The sequence below is a fragment of the Eublepharis macularius genome, chromosome 8 (assembly GCF_028583425.1).
Source record: "Eublepharis macularius isolate TG4126 chromosome 8, MPM_Emac_v1.0, whole genome shotgun sequence".
NCBI lineage: Eukaryota > Metazoa > Chordata > Lepidosauria > Squamata > Eublepharidae > Eublepharis > Eublepharis macularius.
The window spans coordinates 43,130,063-43,149,398 of record NC_072797.1 but is presented as its reverse complement, the minus strand read 5'-3'; the positions used below and the strand labels follow the sequence as shown (position 1 = coordinate 43,149,398).

The window sequence follows — 19,336 nt, the reverse complement described above, 5'->3', positions numbered from 1 at the left end:
CCATTACTCTTTCCCCTGCCTTCTTATGGCATCCTGTCTAAGTGGCATAAGTGATAAATGAGAGCTATAAAAAACATTGTGAAGTAACAGACCAAATTAGGAACTAATAACAGTTATAAATGTATATGAAAGAACTTACACTACAGTTAGACTCAGGATACCTATTGTAGCATGTTTCCACTCCTGTACAATCTTGATAGCCATCTGTATTTGCTGGTAATTACTAACCTTTCTGTCATTTTCAAACACCATTACCCAGCTGTTACAACAGAAAAGGGATAACAAATGATGAAACTGTAATTAAAATATCTGTTGCTAGTTAATATGCGTCTGAAGGACATTATTAAAGCACAATCTCAGTAAAACCTGAATTCTTTGGTTAAAGTTTCCATTGTACTTCACTTAAGCTCTGACATTTGGCAGGAATTGTTTACAGGGTAAGAAAACAAAAATTGTATGAAGAGGGCTGTGTTATGGTACACCTCTCTGTTTTAAGAAGAAAAAGGCCAAACTCTGTTTGAGTTTACAGTTGAAACACAAACTCTGTTATATCAAGATGAGAAAAGCATGTAAGCCTTCCAGATTTGGGGAGTGGGGGAGACTCATCCTGAAGGTACAGTGCCTTGCCATCTGCCACAAAGCCCTAACACATGTCAATCCAGGGATCAGTGGAGAATTTCCTCTGGTCTGTCTCCCATTAATTTCTCTCCGTGTCCCACCTGCTTCCTTTACACTTTGCACTACAGATATTATGTGCAAAAAACTCTGTGACCCTGGACAACGTCCTTATTAGTTTGAATAAGCATCCCACTTTCTGATTAGGCCATAATGAAGTCCCCAGTTCTGAAGGATACTTGAAACATGGGGAAGCATGGAAGAAGCCAGATGCTTGCTGTGGAGAAAGGTGACCCATCTCCAAGAGGGAGGCAACTGAAGTCTGTGTGTTTATGTATTCTATATTTTCAGCTCATACATTTCCCCACTAGTTTATATGTAGATGCACAGAATAAACCATTTTCTCAATTTGTTCTTTGATTCTGAGAAATTTTGTGGATTATTTTCTTCAAAAACCTGCTCCTCAAGCCCATTCTACCAATAAAATGAAAAGAGGTGGGATCCTTTCCTGTGTCTCACACGCACACAAGCAAACTATGTTCATGATGAGAATTACTGGCTGGCCTGAAGCACCCTATTAACATACTTAAAAACTCTAGTGGAGGTAGAAAGTACTAAAGGGTAATTGGAGTCCAAGAGGCTGGTTGGGCTTGCATGCTCAGAGGATCCAGAAAGCAGTAACTAACATAATAGTCCCATGCAGATGTCCCAACTGCGTGGGCACTCACCACGTGAGGAAGACAGCAGGCACCAGTATGTCAGCCACGCCCCCGCCTCTATGCGATTACCAACTGGTCTGCATGAGGCGAACACATGTAAGAAGTGCCCATATGCACACCGTCCCCATGATTAGTAATGTTCCAAACCCAACATCACTAATCACAGGGATGGGGCGTATACATGGGTAATATCATGGAAGCAGAGGGCAGGGCCAGCACATTTGTGTCTGGCTGCCCTCCCTGCACAGTGAGTGCCCACACAATTGGGATGTCTGCACAAGTCTAGTGAAAGAGCCATTTCTACAAGGTCTGTTGTTAGCAAAGACCAGGGGCATATTTCAAACTCAGCAGAGTGCCAGCAACTTTGCCTCCAACCTTTTTTTTTTAAAAGAAATTTGTATTGGTGAGTACAAAATTAATACACATATTCCCCATCTTACCTATATTATATCAACCCCCGCCCTTTCCCTTCCCCCTCCTTATAGACTTCCAACAGCTTTCCAACCCTTAACTTATCCTATTACTTAACTTATTTTCAACTAAATTCTTCTAAATCATATATGTATTATGTCTCTTACTCTTAAGCATTTTCAAATTCTTTTATATATACTTTATCAAATCCACTAAAATATCTATTGTCTACATCACTATTTAAACTGTATATTTTTAATAAAATCTCCTTAATAGTAATACTAGCTTAGATTAATCAATAGCTAACTTTTTCATTACAGGTAAAGTTACTTCCCATTCTGTTTGTAAAGTCACAAATTAATAGTTCTCAAACTGCCACAGTCCTCCTTTCACATCCCATTTTTTTTTCTAAGCATTGTTTCAATTTCCCCCAATCTGCAATGTATTCTCCTGGATCAAGATCTTTCAGTTTTCTTGTCATTTTGTCCATTTCTGCCATGTACAACAATTTGTAAATCCAATCTTCTGTAGTTGGTATTTCTTGCACTTTCCATTTCTGCACGTATAAAAGTCTTGCTGCTGTAGTCATGTAAAATAACAATGTTCTGTACTGCATTGGAATATCTTCCATTCCCAAGTTCAGTAGCAGCAATTCTGGGTTCTTATTTATTTGGGTTTGCAAAACCTCATTAATTACTTCAATTATATCTCCCCAGTATTGCTTAGCTACCTCACAAGTTCACCACATGTGATATAATGATCCTTCATGCTTCTTACATTTCCAGCATTTGTCTGACATATTAGAATTTCCTAGCGCAATTTTCTTTGGTGTTAAATACCACCTATACATCATTTTATAGACATTCTCTTTAATGTTGGTACAAGTTGAAATCTTCAATGTATTTTTCCATAAATGCTCCCAAGATTCCATTGTTATTTCTTTATGAAAATTTATTGCCCATTTCACCATCTGGACTTTAACTGTCTCATCTTCTGTGTACCATTTTAAAAGTATTTTATAAATTTTCGAAATTTCTTTTTTTCCTTCTTGAAGAATCACTTCTAATTCTGTATTTTCCAATCTTATTCCGCCCTTTGAACAGTCCGAGTTATAAAGATCTCTTATTTGCCGGTATTGGAACCAACCATAGTGAGAAGATAACTTTTCTTCCATTTTAATTTTTAACATTTTATGTTCCATCAACATTATCTCTTTATAAGTTAGGCATTGTTGTTCATTATAAACCGCTCTCGGATCTATTACTTCATATGGTACTACCCATGAGGGAATACCACCTTCCATATAGTTCTTATATTTCTTCCAGATTGTGAAAAGGCTTTTTCTAATGTAGTGATGCAAAAACATAGAGTCCGCTTTAACTTTATTGTACCACAAATAGGCATGCCATCCAAACAGTTTTTTATATCCTTCCAAAGCCAGCAGTTTACGGTCTTTTAACATTATCCAATCTTTTAACCAAACCAAACAGATTGCTTCGTAATATAATCTTAAATTTGGCAATTGCAGGCCGCCTCTTTCTTTCGAATCTTGTAACACCTTCATTTTCACACGAGGTTTCTTGCCTGCCCACACAAAGTCCGAAAATTTTCTTTGCCATTTATCAAATTGCTTGTAATCCCGAATGATTGGAATTGTTTGCAACAAAAACATCACACGTGGTAGCACATTCATCTTCACTGCTGCTATTCTTCCCAACCATGACAAATTTAATTTATTCCATTTTATTCCACTTCAATCCTTTATTATTCATTGCCATCAACTGTTCCTGCAGAATTTTTATGTCCTGATAAATTTTCTTCTTCCCTGGTCTTCTCTTAAGTTGTATCTCTTTGGCTTTAATTTTCTCCATAATTTCATGTCTCTTTTCTTCCTTTCTCCTTCTATCCCTTGCATTCAAGTCCATTAATATTCCTCTTATCACAGCTTTATAGGTGTCCCATACCTTGTAGGTTGGTACATCCTTATTCATATTATATTGTATAAAAAATTTGGTCTCTCTCCGTAGCAACGCAATATTTTCTTCTGTCTGCAGCAAATCCTCATTTATCCTCCATCCTCTTCTTTTGGTATTTTCCCCGAATCTCCACATAATCGGATTATGATCTGAGCCTACCCTAGGTATTATCTCCACATCTTTAGTCCATACCGCCAGTTCTTTGGAGGCCCAGATCATGTCAATTCTTGATAATGTAAAATGTCTTGCTGAATAAAATGTATATTGCAAAAAAATCGCAAAAAAAGATTTTGGCAAAAGTCCTCTTTTTTTATGTGCACTTTTAGATTTCTTGTCTTCTTCCAAGTTTGTAACTCCATTGAAGTCGCCTGCCAGAATTATTTGATCATAGGTCAGTTCATCTAACTGTTTCTGTAAATCCTTGAAAAAATTTTCTTTCGCACCATTAGGCGCATAGATTCCAATCACCAAAGTCTTCTCTGAATTCCAAATTATTTCCACTGCTATATATCTGGCTTCTGTATCACATAAAACTAATTTAGGCTGCAGCTCTTCCTTTATATACAGTACAACTCCTCTCTTCTTCTTTTTGGAAGCCACTGCAAATTCGTTTCCAAGTTTTGCAATTTTTAAATATTTCACATCCTGCTTTTTGATATGTGTCTCTTGCAAACACACTATATTACATTTTTGTTTTAAAAGCCAGTGGAAAATGATCTTATGTTTAGAAGGTGAATTTAGTCCGTTTACATTCCAAGATATAATTTTACACTCCATGATCAAATTTTAGCTCCCTTTGGTAAGTCTTTTTCATTGTCTTTAATAAACATTTCCATCTCCTGACCAGATCTGATATTCCTCCTAACTCCACCAAATTCGAAAGCCAGCCCTTCAGGTATTTCCCATCTATATCTAATTTTCAAATCTTTTAACATCTGGACCAGCTCTCTGTACTTTTTCCTCTCCAACAGCACCGATCTGGGCAGCTCTTTCATAATTCTCACCACTTTCCCATCGACTTCTAATGGATCCTGGAATTGTTTACTCACAATTGACTCTCTGATACTTCTAGTTGTAAATTGCATGATCATATCTCTTGGTAACTTCTTTTGAGCTGCAAATTTTGAATTAATCCTGTATGCCACATCCAGAAGAGCTGCTATTTCCACTTCCTCTTTGCCCAGGTAACCTGCCAGAATTTCTGTAATATGCTCTTGGGTTGATTTTTCCAAAACTTCCGGGATCCCACGAAATCTAAGTTGTTTTTCCATTTGTTTACATTCAGCTATGGCCATTCTTCCCTTCACTCCTCTCATCTCTGTTCTATGCACATCCGCCAAGGTGTCAGCCGCGTTTTCTACTGCGTTAACTCTCTGCTGTGTGACTTGTAAATCTTTTTGGACTTGATCCATGTTCTTAGATAGTTCTGCCATCTCCGATTTGAATGCCTCTTTGAAGTTCTTCAAATTTTTCACCATCTCTTGCATCATATCTTTAAGCTCTTTATTTCCTTCCATAACTTTTTTCTCCATCTCTTTATTTCCCTCTGTAACTTTTTTGTCTAAATTTTCCAGCGCCGTCTGCCAGTCCTTTTTTGACATTGTGGGGCTAGCTTTACTTCGCTCCCACGAGTCCGCTCTTTTCCTTAACTCCGTGGCGCAAATTTATTCTTTTCTTTTATTTTTAAAAGTCCGAATTTAAATTGTTTTTCCAAAAGTTAGTGTTTACAAGATCCAAAATGCCGGGCGTCTTTTCTCTATGATCTTATATGAGGCAGCCGCCCTTACCCTTGTCCAAGATGTCCTACTTCCTTTTTCCTTGAAGTCAAAACTCTGCCCTTCTTCAAAATGGCGATATTCCACTTCCGTTGGTTACAAGCCGCTTCTCGCCCATCTCTTTATGGTTGTGTTGCACTTCCTGTTCCTCTCCGTTGCACAGCAGCTCTCGTGATACTGAAACTTTTCTCTCAGTCCACTATCTCCTCCAAGCCGCAGGTATGTAAAGAATATTCATTTTCCCACTCTAACTTCTCTTTAAAAAGTCACTTCTTAGCAATTTGTATGCCACAACTTTCTCAGTTATATATTAAGTCTATCGCAGTTTTCTAATTCTCTTTATCACTTTGTTTCTTATTGTAATCTGTCCCGTACTGAGAGATAGCAATCTTTACCTTCTTAAGCGTTTCTCTTAGGTTGTAATCACTGCTTCAATTATCCAATCGTTTCAAAGTACTTCTTTGTGTTGCTGAAGCTTGGGCATGAGGGTCTTATGTCAGAAATTGACTCCAGAGCCGCTGCAGAGATCTTGGCTGCCTGTCTATGAGTGGGACCTCAAGGGTGGATGGGGGATCGTTGTGTAGACCCCCCCCCTCACACCCGAGATCAATGCACTCTCGAGGTCTTGAGCGTACTTGCTTGTTCTCCGCCTGAGAACAGGGGGCTATGGGCAATTTGCGCCCCTCCAGCCCCTACAAACAGCGGCACGGACAGCTCAGCTCCCTGAACTGCGTTAGACCTTCATGGATCCCAAGCCGCAAGTCCCCTCTTTGCCTCCAACTTTTGATGCACACTTACCTGAGCTGAGATGCTGGCAAAGGGCTTTTAATCCTACAATGTAAATAGAAAAGAGGCTCTGTCTGAGCTCTTCCTTTTGATGCTCATTGCCCACTCACTAGCATATCCCAGTGTTTCAGGCCTGGCCCATTCATGTGGCAGGCTGCTTTGAATCAGTATCATTCTGCAGCTGATCATGTTTTGAGTTCTCCCCCATCATTTCAGATAGAAAAGCAGCACGGCTGGACTAGAGGTTCTTTCCCTGATGTGATACTTTCCTCTATACTGGAAGTTTGGGACGGGGGGTATGTAGGGGAGCACTCAGAAATGCCCCAACTGCTCTAAACAAGAGAACCAGGTTTGATTCCCCACTCCTCCACTTGAAGCCAGTTGGGTGACCTTGGGACAGTCACAGCACTTTCAGAGCTCTCTCAGCCCCACCCACCTCCCAGGGTGATTGCTGTGAGGATAATAATAATAATAACACACTTTGCAAACTGCGTGGATGGAAAGTTGTCCTGAAGGACAGTATATACATTGAATGTTGTTATTATTATTATGTTAGTTTGTGTGTGTGTGTGTTGTGTTGTACAAAAACTTTGGAAACGAGGGCTGCATCTTCCAAAAGGAACTTTGGGGGGGTGGAGTTGGGTCACTAGGGTACAAGCTGCCTTTCCCTATGCTTAACACTATGCCCTGGGCAAAGAATTTTTGAAACATTACTGCAGATCTTAATGTTCCATTCAAACCTGAAATTACTTTCAGGTTTAAATGGAACGTTAAATTTAGACTCTTCCCAGAAAATAAAAAGTCTACTGTTTTCTTATGACTGAATTTGCCTTCCTCAACATTAATCTTTTCATTATATAGAGCAGGGTATAATGGTACTATCAGGGGAACTGTAAGAACTAAATATTTAAAAGTAACAAGATAAAAAATGATGAGGCATTGTGGAATTCCCCGCTACAAATTATACAGTCGCCTGACTCGGATGGCTTTTTAAAAAGGACTGAAGAACAGTTATCTCAATGGCTATCTGCAATGAGAGCTAAATGGAAACTCCATGTACAGATGCAGTATATCTGCTGGGGTACCAGCAACTGGAACAGCATTAATGCTGGCTAGCTGTTGTTCAAAATGGAACACTAAACCAAATAAGACTTCAGTTGGACTCACCAGAGCCATTCTTATGCTACAGGGGAAGAAGGTGAAGCTTGCAACCTTTTCACTTAAAGGATCTACTAAAAATACATGTCCTCTTACACACTTCTAGAAATCCCAATTTATGTATAAAAATGAAAGTGAAAAACTATAGGTATACAGTCAATTAATCATGATATATAGAAGTCAAAGCAGTAACAGCTTTTACCTTTTCAACTCAGCCAGAGAAACCTTCTCTGGTGGTTCTTTTGATTAATGCAACATACTCTGAAGTAGACTTCAAGTCTTGCAAATACTCATGAGAACTCAAAAATAGCAGTTTCAATTAAATCATGACCTGGAGTAAAACCAAGCAGAAGCAAAAACTATGAACAGTCCTGTAATTCCACATCTTTTATTTGAGCTGCCCTTTAGCACCTTAAAATGGTGCTTGGCTAGAAACTACTGCCTGAAGGTAGGAAACACAGTGTCTGCTGGAGAACTAAAAGTCATTTAAAAGACTCTCAAATATAGGGCTAACAGCCACACATACACATTGTAAACTGTAGAAAATAAATGTCTTTCAAAGAACTGGAATATATGATACTTATCAAAGAAGAATTCTAAACTATACAACTTTGCTAGAGGTATCCAATTAGTTTTTCCCTAAACCATGAACTAAAATCGGTAAGGCAGAAGGGAGAGGAGATAATCTGACTTTAATATTTCAACTCCACCCCAAACACAGAATCAGGGCGTCGTCTTAAGCCTCAGTTCCCCTACTGTAAAAATGGAAATAATGCCGATCTATTGTACAGTAGGGTTTTGGAACAAACAAGATGCAGACTGTAACAGCACTCTAAGGCTACAATCCTATGCATATGTACCTAGAAATAAGCCTCACAGAACACAATGAGATTTAATTTTGAGTGAACATGTATAGGATCAGGGTGCACGTGTCCTATAAAAATTCTGAACACTCATGCCCAACTTTGGCCAACTTCAGAACAACCCTGATCACAACACAGTAGCACATTTCACCATATAAATCTGTCAGTAAACAAGCCCCCAGAACAAGAAAGTACATCAGGTCTACCAATTATCCAGACTCGCTGGCTGGGGAGCTATGAACTGTGGAAATATAGTCCCCGGTACCCCATCTTAGCTTCTGCCATCAATAATATACTAGCTGATGATCAGCAACATATTTGAAAGCAATATTCAGCAACTCAGACCAAGAACTGGAAGCAAAGCATGTATGGTTAACTTTTACAGTTCATAAATAAAATTACATAATCAGTAAGGGGACTTACTTGTAAAGATAATACTCAGCTTGATCCACTTGCTCCCGTGAAGAAATGTTATCAATAAACTGGGGAAGAAAAAGCCTTAGAGATATAATCAAGGTTTAATCCATTTCAAAAGTTATCAGCCAAAGTTCACTAAAATTATTTATTTACTGCCAGCTCACTAAAGAAAGAAATTGTTCCATAGGTGTATGTACAATGAACTAGTTTTGAGTGACCAAATTGTAGCATATGTATTCCAAAAGCCTGTTAGGTAAATGTGTCCCAAAAATTTGTGCTGAACACAATTCACTATCACAAATGAAAATATGTATAAACAATACAAAAAACAGTTCAACTTGCCATAATGATGGGCTTTACTAAAAGGGTAACCTCTAAGCAACTACTAGTGGGCTAATACTACATGTGCAAGGAAATCTTAGTCACAGCTGCACGCTGAGGAATGCATAGAGCTAATATGGAATTCTATATCCTTGACTCTCAGTTCTGAAGAGGGGGGAAGGCTACAAAGATAGCTTTGATTAACAAACCTCAGAATTGAGGAAAAGGATGGGATAACTTCAGTGGTCACAGTCTGGGGCTCTGATAAGTACATACCCTGTGTCTTTTTAAAAAATAATTGATATCCTGTTCTCTTCAACAGAGAAACATGAGGAGGTTTGAATACAATTATGTGTGTGTGTGTGTGTGTTATGAGCCATCAAGTCATCTCTGACAATTATAAATAATATAAAAATCACATATAGAACAATTCTGCCAGCTCCACAACTCTTACAGGAAAAAAAAGAGCCTTCTCAGAATGTGTCACTTAGAATATTAGCCAGAGGAATCCTCGCAATAAGTACTTGGCAGACTCTAACTACGGCTGAAACAAATATGAAAGGGCAATGTCCATGATGTATTGACATGTCGTCTTGTTTTGGAAAAAGAGGCATTTCATGCCATGCCCCCATTTCACAATATGTGTCAGGGACATGGCAGTAGCTTTCACTCAAAAATCCCTGGAACAAGAATCCTAAGGGTATACATCTACTCTGGCAAGATGGAGACTATATTGATCTATCTTTTGCATAATACTAGAAGATGACACAGTTAAATTAACAAACTGAACCTTTTTTTCCCTAAGGGAAATGCTTTTTTTACACAGTCCAGTTAAACCATGCATCCTTCCCATACCTGTTTTATTGATTGTAAACAGCATTAATACTTTTCTTTTTGTTTTAAAAGAAACCAATCACATTCACTGAAAGCAAGAGTATCAACAGCTATTGTCTAGAATCTCAGGACACCTATCCTTACACTTAGAACTTCTTGTAATTTTAGCCTGTCAGAACCTACGACTGAAACATAGGAAACAGAATATTTTAGTAGACCACTCTGCTGTAAAACTATTATTTCTAGATCATCTGACATATTTCAAGCCACTATGCAAAAATTAGTAACCATAAATTGTTATGTCAATTGTTATTCCAAATGTCAATACAGTGACATGTATCGACTTTCACTTGCTTTCAGAACATCTGCCACAGTAAGGCTATGGTTTTATCCTTCAGGCAGTTTACCTTTTCTTTAAAAAAAAGCAATTTAACAGATTGCCTTAATACTATATTGATGTTTATGTGACCTCTTCATGCCAGCAGTACTTTATTGACCTTTGGAATTCAGAGTGTTATCTGTGAGCCTACGGGGACTAAGGAATGGAACTTGTTTCACAAAGCATTAATGGTACATCCAGAAGAAGGTCAGTTCACTAGTGAGGCAGATAACACAGAATCAAAAATAATAACCAGTTATGAGAATAGAGATAAGAGAGAACACTGGAATGTGCCCTCTTCCAAGGCTTCTCCACTGAACTACCCAGGGCCTTAAATCTCTATCACTATGACCTCTGCAGGTATGCTTAGAAAATATCTGTACAAAGCAACACTGTATATTTTGCTATACAGCAAAAATGATTTCAATTAAAAGTCTTCAGGAACAAATACTTTGCTGAACGTCATCAGTATTCTCTGGATGGCTTTTGCTTTTATTGAAAAGGACTATACATACTTACCCGGGATATAGTTAAGGAGCTGACAGGAAACTTTCTTTCATAGGTTTTGTCCATCAAAGTGGCTAATTCAGCTGTATAAAAAAAATCAAAATTTCCCATTTTCACTAGGTATGAATTATGGATTTTTTTAAATCCAAGGAATAACAGGAAAGCTTTTTTTGCAATCTGGACTAGGAGACAAATACAGCAGACAATTTATCTCTGTGTTTTAAAAAAATATTTCCCACACCCACCACAAAACTCTTATTTGTCTCTTGGCCTACAGCAAGTAGCAGTGCATTCTGAGGAGAGGTGACATAGCAACGGAAGGCAGCAGCACAGATCCTTCTACTATCTTACCACTATATGGAGCAAGGTGTGATGAGACTTTCCTCCAGCCTAAGGTTGGATCCACTCCAGCATGTCCTTCCACCACCTTAGCCCTGCACTATGTTACCCGTGCCATGGAAATACAGCATAGCACCATATAAAATGCAACTGTGACCCTTTCTCAGATTAGCCACAAATATAAATATACACATTCCCAAATGCAGAAGGTAATATATGAATCAGCCTTTATTTGAATCATAATTCCGATTGCAGAATTATAGATACCTTTCTATTGTGTTAGATTCTGTTGGACAGAGAATCCTGGCTGGAGTGCCCATTCGTATTAATCTTTTGTTTAGAGAACTGTTTCTTGTGGCATTCTTAATCTATTTGTCTCACAAGGAATCTAGAAATCTCCGTCAAAGCTTTTGCCCTACTTAAAAAAGTATACTCTACTGACACAGATCCGACAAACCCAACATAAAAGGCTTATCAAGAGAGGCTGTGGATGCTTTGAAAACAGGGGCAAAAACATCAGGTTAATTTCATCTTCTGTTGGAATTTCAGACAAGAAATGAATAATGTATTCCTGTTTTGCCTCTTCTATATACCTGCGGAATTTCTACATGAAAGCGAGACATTTGGTAGAGGTGATCATAACATAAACTAGTGTGTTATGCACTATTTTTATTGCCATTTGTCACTGAGATTCACATGAATCTCTCTTCTTGACTCAGCTGACCCAGCTATGCTGATTCATGATTCTGTAGCCTCAACACTGAATTACTGTAATGCACTTTTATGCAGAGCTCTCCCTGAATTTTTACTTAATTACTGCACTTATAGTTCACCTTTCTCACTGAAACCCAAAGAAGATAACAAAATTAGAACAAACAATGAAATCAACGCAGTATGTGTGTGTATATATAGCCGGTTTGGTTCTTTACAGTGCAATTCTAAGCAGAGTTACTCCAGTAACTCTGCTAAGGATTGCACCGTAAGTTTTACATTGCACAATGCATTTTTTGCACAAATGTATAAAAAAAAACCCACTTTATTTTCTGACAAATGGTAATTGCTAGGGTAACCCTTTGGAAGTCAGAGGAATTATGCTGAAGAAATTGGTCAATCTTTGCTTGATATAAACAGCTGTCTATAGTACACATTTTCTGTAAAACTAGAATGTTTTATTTAATTACCCTCCACAAAACCCAAATTAAGAAGAGTACTTTGGAAATTTCATGAATCAAGTCAAGAAAATACTAAATCATTCTAAGAATCCACCTAGCTACTAAACACTGCCTTCTTAGATAATGAGATCTAGGATTGCCTATTGATGAAATGTGCTTTAAAACTGTCCATGGAAATTAAAAACCCCTGTTCCCTTCAAATACGTGACTCGGGAGACCATTAATGAGAGAGAACGCATGTTCAGCTCACCAAAATTGCTAGTTCAAATCTAGCTCAGGTCAGCCCCAATCAATAAAGGCTTATTGTATAAGGGCTGTGAGAAATCCCTATTGTACCAGTGGAATTGGTTCTCCTCCTAGCTGACAAACCCACAACACACCAGCAAAAAGGAAAGTTAGCTGGTAGTCTCTTTAAGGATGTCAGTATTAAATGAAAATTAGGAGGAATAAAATGTTCTTACAATTAAACTGTCTTAAAGCATTACAAGTCAATATACAGCAGGATTTTATTCCAGTGGTACTTTAGAGATCAACAAGATTTTCAGGGTATAAGCTTTCAAGAGAATTTGGAGCTTTGTCTCTTGAAAGCTCACACCCTGAAAATCTTGTTGGTCTCTAAGGACTCAAATCCTGCTGTTCTACTGCAGACTAGCATAGCTATCTACTGAAACTAAAGTCACTATACAGTAGCTAAACAGGTAAGGGTTCAGTCTAGAATCAGAAAAAAAAATCACACTGCTTTTACTGATTATCTACATAAAGCCTTAGGAAGTTTAATGCTGGGCTAACTAAAGTTAATATACCTTAAATACTCTTCTGTGTGCACCGTTTAAGTGGGTAGCCATGTTGGTCTGTAGTAGAACAGCAGGATTTTAGTCCAGTGGCATATTAGACACTAACTAGATATTTTCACGTCTTTAAAACATAGGAAACATACAGATTCTAACCACTTCATCTCCCTGGTCAAGCACAGAGCACTGGAACAACACTATGTTAACCCTTGCCTTTACAAATTAAGAAATCTGCTGTATAATCACAAACATGTTGCTGTATAATCACAAACATGTTCCACCCATTGCTCTTTAGAAGAGTAGCACAAATCCAAGCTTTAACTACTATGGCAACAAATTAAAGGATGGTTGAAGAGGTCTAAGGAGAAAGTAGTCCATAAAGAGGGTGAATTTTTTCCAGTATGGAAAAAATATATATGGATCCTCACATCATTTTTATATATGACAGAGTCAATGCTCTCCCCCCACACACAGAAATTATCTCTGTCATGTGTGATTGAGAAGCCTCTCCTCATGATTATAAGTGTAAAAACGAACCCCTGGACTGTGAATTACTACCAACCACAAAGCAGCAGTGCCATCTTGTGTTCAAATAATAAATTTGTCAGGGGTTTCATTAGCAGACTGATAGCTTCTGTGAGCCAAGGCGTTCCAGTGCAGTAAAAGTTAATAGGAAGAGCTCAGAACTCAGTCCTGCACTTGAGCTGGAAGATGTTCTTTCAGTCTAATTAGTCAAAGCCAGGGGTTTTTTTTCTAGGAAAAGAGGTGGTGGAACTCAGTGGGTTGCCCTTGGAGAAAATGGTCACATGGCTGGTGGCCCCGCCCCCTGATCTCCAGACAGAGGGGAGTTTAGATTGACCTTCGCACCACTGAGGGCAATCTAAACTCCCCTCTGTCTGGAGATCAGGGGGCGGGGCCACCAGCCATGTGACTATTTTCAAGAGGTTCCAGAACTCCGTTCCACCGCGTTCCAGCTGAAAAAAAGCCCTGCTCAAGGCTATTCCAGCTGGAGAGAGTTACAGCCTGATTTCAGAGTTGGGACGGGGAGTAAAGAGCACCCAAAAGACAGCTCTGGAAAATTACCAGTGTCTAACCCCCTGATTGGCTGAAGCGGGTCCAAGGCCTATAACTGGCATAAGAGCTGGCAAAGAGCGCTCGGACCATCTGACCCTTCAGATTCTGCTAGCTTCTCTTCTGGAAGAGCATAGAGGAATTTAAGGGCAAACATTAATAAAGAGGAGCATAAAGGATTAATGTTTTCTGGTGCCTCATGCATACTCTGCTTGGCTGACGCTTGGACTGCGTAAGCAAGGAGCTTAGAAACAGCACAGGTTCCAGGTAACATCTTGCTAAGGTAGACTTTCTTATTTTATATGCTTTGGAGTTATGGATACCCGCGTTGGATGCATTTTTAATAGTTTAATTAATTTTAAGTCAATTCTTTAATGAAAAGATTATTTTATTATCTCAGTTGTCTTATGCTTGTGAATATGCCAACTCGGGAACCTGGGAATAAGTAACTGGCAGTCTTTCCAAGGAATATTAAATTAAGGGGTTCCTCTGACTTCCAGGCATGGAGAGTAAGAAGGAACAACAAGAACGAGCTTCTCTTTCTTTGCCCTTCACAGAGCTTAGGCAGTGTCGGGGGGAGGGCAAAGGAACATAGAAAAGGTGCTTGGCGGCAAAGTTTAGGCATCATAGTTCCATACTTCTCATCCATCTCAGAGAACAGTTACAATTCAGTGGTTGCAGCAGTTAACGTGTCAAAATTAGAACTGGAGACTTGGGTTTAAATCATTATTCAGTCACATGAAGCTTACTATGTAAACTTGGTCATCACTATCTCTCAACCTAAGCTACCTCACAGGGCTGTTGTTAGGATAAAGGGAAAAACCATGTAAGCTGTTTTGAGCTCCCTGGAGGGATAAGATAAAATTGAGACAGTGTATTTTGATATGTGGCCTGGTCATTCCAAGCCCACTTAATTATCCCACCATCTTTTATAGGACACGCTATGAATTCAGAGAGATTTCTTTATTGTTTTGAAGGCTTATGTACACTGGTGAAACCAGCAGAAACTGGAATGGCAATGGATCTTAACAATTTGTGCCTACAAATACATTTTTGGTTATGAAATGCTGACAAATAGAGAAAGTTGTTGATTTTAAGCTGAACAATAGATGAGTAAAGCCTTCTGAATAAGACCAGCAGTCCATCTACTCCAGCCACCCATTTCCCGTAGTGGCCAACCAGTTATGCTGAAGGGCCAACAAATGGCACAGAGGACAGGGCCTTTCCCCTGATGTTGCCTCCTGGCATTGGGATTCGGAAATTTGCTGCCTCTGTATATGAAGGTTCTCTGTACTCACCACGGCTAGTAGTCATTATGGGACTTATCCTCTAAAAAAAGCAAAGAATGCTTTCTACAACCTCACTCTAGCCTGGAAGATGGCTTCTGATCTCGACACGGCCGACCTGGCCACCTGGATCCATGCTATGGTAACGTCAAGGCTTGACTATTGTAATGCACTATACAAAGATCTCCCATCTACATTAAGTAGGAGACTCCAATTGCTGCAAAATGCTGCAGCTCAACTATTATCAAGCGCGAGCAGGAGCATGAACATCACTCCCATCCTACAGTCACTCCATTGGCTACCTATCAGTTACTGTGCTCAGTTCAAGGTATTGGTTATTACATACAAAGCTCTTCACGGCCTTGGTCCAGCATACCTATGGGACCACCTCCCTCCATATGTTCCTCCGCGAAAGCTTTGCTCATCTGATCAGTATCTCCTACAGGTGTCAAGCTGCACATAGGCAAAATCAACAGCAGCCCGTACACAGGCTCTCTCTGTGGTGGCCCCTACTCTGTGGAACGGCCTGCCTAAGGAAGTCAGGAGAGCCTCCACTCTCCTGGCTTTCCGCAAACGATGCAAAACAAAATTATTCAAAAAGGCTTTTTACTCAGATAGGAGGGCTGTATTGTAGGGATGAAGTCTCAGATGCTTCACTAATGAGTTAAAGACCATAGACTTTACCATGTTGCTTTACATACTATCTACTGCTTTAAATATGTACACCTATGCACTATTGTGCTTCATGTTGTCAAATGTTAGTCCTAGAATTATGTTCTGTTTCAGCTTCATGTTGTCTATCATTAGTCCTAGATTTCATTATGTTCTGTTTCAGCATTTCTTCTGCTTTGTATTGGATCCTTGCTAATGGTATGTCTTTGTAAATTTGTTTACATTTACCCTATGGCATTGTTCATGGAAATGTCCTTGACACTGTATGGAAATGTACTTGATATTGATTGTACTAAGTTCATACTGTGTAATCCGCCTTGAATCTCAGTGCGAAATGCGGATTATAAATGACAAATAAATAAATAAATATGAATCTGTCTGACTTCTTTTTAACGCCATCTCTACATCTACTGGTATTGAATCACACAATTTAATTAACTGTTGAGTAAAATTTAAAAACTGTTGAGTAAAAAAAAGTATTTCCTTTCTTAAACTATCACCCATCAACTTCAACAGGTGTCTCCAAGTCCACTCCTCTGTCATATACCCCACCCCAAGAAATCAGGGACCCTGATTGGAAAATCCTTATATAGGACACAGACAAATATAAGTGTAGATCATAGCTCTTTTTTTTTTTTTTTGCTTTTTAAAACAACTCCAGGATTCAAAATGGACAGAAGGTTTCCTTACCCAGATTCTGCTTATCTTTTTCTCTCTGTTCCCATTTTGAACTATCCACATAAGCTGCTGACAAAATAGATTTTTTGCCTAATAAAAAGGAAAACATTATCAATATATATGAAAGATCATTTAGACAGGTTTCAATTTATCTAAATGTACATTTTATTAGCCATCTTCCTTTTTATACATTCCATTCTCTAAATTAAATGTAATAAAGTGTCTGTGTAGCTGCTGTCCTGTCAAGACTCATTAACTGCCACCATTCTTTAGAGCCCCGAACAGGGTTGTTAGCTTTAAAGGGGTCTCACTACCACCACTATAAATTAGATTTCCATAAAACTTTCATTGAGCTCATAACTCATAGAATATGGTGATGTTATTTTTATTATCAGAAATACATAAATGTTGTTCTCCATCCAAAAAAGTAAAATGCTAGCCTGTCCAATATTCATGAATCAGAAAAGCAGTATTTGAAATTCCTGAACTGCTGCAGAAACTTCCTGATTGAATCAGGCTTTCATACTCTGAAATCTTTACAGTCAGTTATTGCTATAAATTATGTCAAAACTGGTAATAAATGTGAGGATGCTGTTATATGGTAATACTGGCATGATCTTGCTCCATCCTGGAATCCTTTTCATTCACTGATAAGAAATAGGTTGGTTTTAGATCTGCTTGAAAGAAAGTGGGAAGGCATCCCACTCTACTCTGAGCGTGGTACAATCCTAACAATGCAAGCCTAAGGAGAGTTATACTCTTCTAAGGGCATTCACTCTGTTCAGCATACTGCCTGCAGAGGTTCAAGATTTGACCACATATTTTTGCTGCTCTGTTCAATTAAAAGAAATCCAAATCAGAATAATCAAAAATTATACTAAAATGTGTTATTCCGTATATATTCTATGTTAAGACAAGATCCAAATGCTGCAATCAAGAACAAAAACCATGGATGTTTTCCTATTTATATTATAAAATTGTGATGTAACACAGGTCAATTCTGAAAGGCTCAAGGGATGAATGAATGATGTGACAGCACAAGTGGATAGAAATGCCAGAGAACTTAACATAACCAGTATTTTATTTAAAACTCTAAAGCTGCAATCCTATGGATGCTTAATTGAGAATAACCTCACTGAATATAGTGGGCCTTGCTTCAAAATATATGCAGGCATAATTGGTGTGCAATACACAAGTAATGTAATATGGAACTGCACCAGACTAAAGTTCAGGAAAGTCCTACAGTGAGGCTCATTCAAATGAAAACGATAGTCATGGTCAAGTTTGTGTATGGCTGAAGTTTCCAATAGTGTTACTCCCAAGATCTTGAACATTTTACCTAAAGAGTGAGGTGCTTTTCAAATTACTAAGATGGAGACATGATAGAGATTTATAAAATTATAAATGGTGTCGCATAGAGCGCTACTGTAGTATAGTGCTTAAGCGACTGGGTTGCAAATTGGCACTCTGCTGGTTCAAATCCCACTACTGGCATGAGCTCAGTTGGTGGCCTTCGGTGTAGTGGTTAAGAGAAGCAGAACTCTAATCTGTAGAACCACTCCTCTGCTTGAAGCCAGCTGGGTGACCTTGGGTCAGTCACAGCCTCTCAGAGTTCTCTCAGCCCCACCCACCTCACAGGGTGATTGTTGCAAGGATAATAACAACACGCTTTGTAAAACCACTACGAGTGGGTGTTAAGTTGTCCTGAAGGGCAGTATATAAATCCAATGTTGTTGCTGTTATTGGGTAAGCCAGTTCTCTCAGCCTCAGCTCCCGGTTGTATTTGTAGGGATTGCAATAATGCTCACTTTATTCACTGCTCTGAACAGGGCACTAATCTGTCTAGAAGGCACACACACACATATAAGCACAATTATTATTATTTATTAGAGAGAACATTTACTTCTCTATCCAAAATCCTTAAAATACCCAATGAAATTTATCAGCAGTAGATTCAGGACAAGTATTTCTTTGCTCAACTATTAACTTGTGGAACTCGCTTTCATAGGATGTATTACCAGTAATTATTTTAAAAGGAGATTTGACAAAGCCATGGCCAACAGCAGTTACTGGCAACGGCTAAAGAGAACCACTGGTATTGAGAGAAAATAGTCATTTACTGATTTATTTATAATCTGCTTTTCTCACTGAGACCCAAGGCGGATTGCACAGTACAAGTGAAATAAAAATTGCTGGGGGACAATAACGGGTGGCAGCTTTCGCTTACGTGCTCTGCTTGTAACATTCTGGGGACATGTAGGTGGCCACTGTGAGAAAGAGGGCATTGCCGTCCACAACAGCGAATGGAGGCAGCACAGCCATTCCTGATGGAGGGTAATGCATGCAACCAACAGGAGCCACCCTAACTGGCGTTCATGGGGAACCGCCAGAGCAGCAGAAAATCTCATGCCCGTAGTATACATCCATCCACCCACCTGCCGCAGCCCAGACCTTCCTCCCCGTCCTGCTCCACAAAAATCCTCGTTGGAACACGGGCGTCGCCATCTTGGCGTGTACCAACAGCTTGGCCAGGGTCGGGGGAGAAAAGAGAAATCCGCCCGCCCCG

At 39.0% G+C, this 19,336-nt stretch overlaps 1 protein-coding gene across 1 annotated transcript in view; it reads right to left on the bottom strand.

Moving 5' to 3' along the window:
- MRPS27 (mitochondrial ribosomal protein S27) overlaps window positions 1-19,275 on the bottom strand; it is a 78,094-nt gene extending 58,819 nt beyond the window's left edge. The window contains exons 1-4 of the mRNA XM_054986776.1: window positions 19,206-19,275; window positions 16,783-16,860; window positions 10,774-10,844; window positions 8,727-8,785 (exon numbers count right to left, since the gene is read on the bottom strand). Coding sequence (XP_054842751.1) covers window positions 8,727-8,785; window positions 10,774-10,844; window positions 16,783-16,860; window positions 19,206-19,275 — 278 coding nt within the window. The remainder of the gene's footprint in view (window positions 1-8,726; window positions 8,786-10,773; window positions 10,845-16,782; window positions 16,861-19,205) is intronic.
- Window positions 19,276-19,336: the final 61 nt, after the last annotated feature.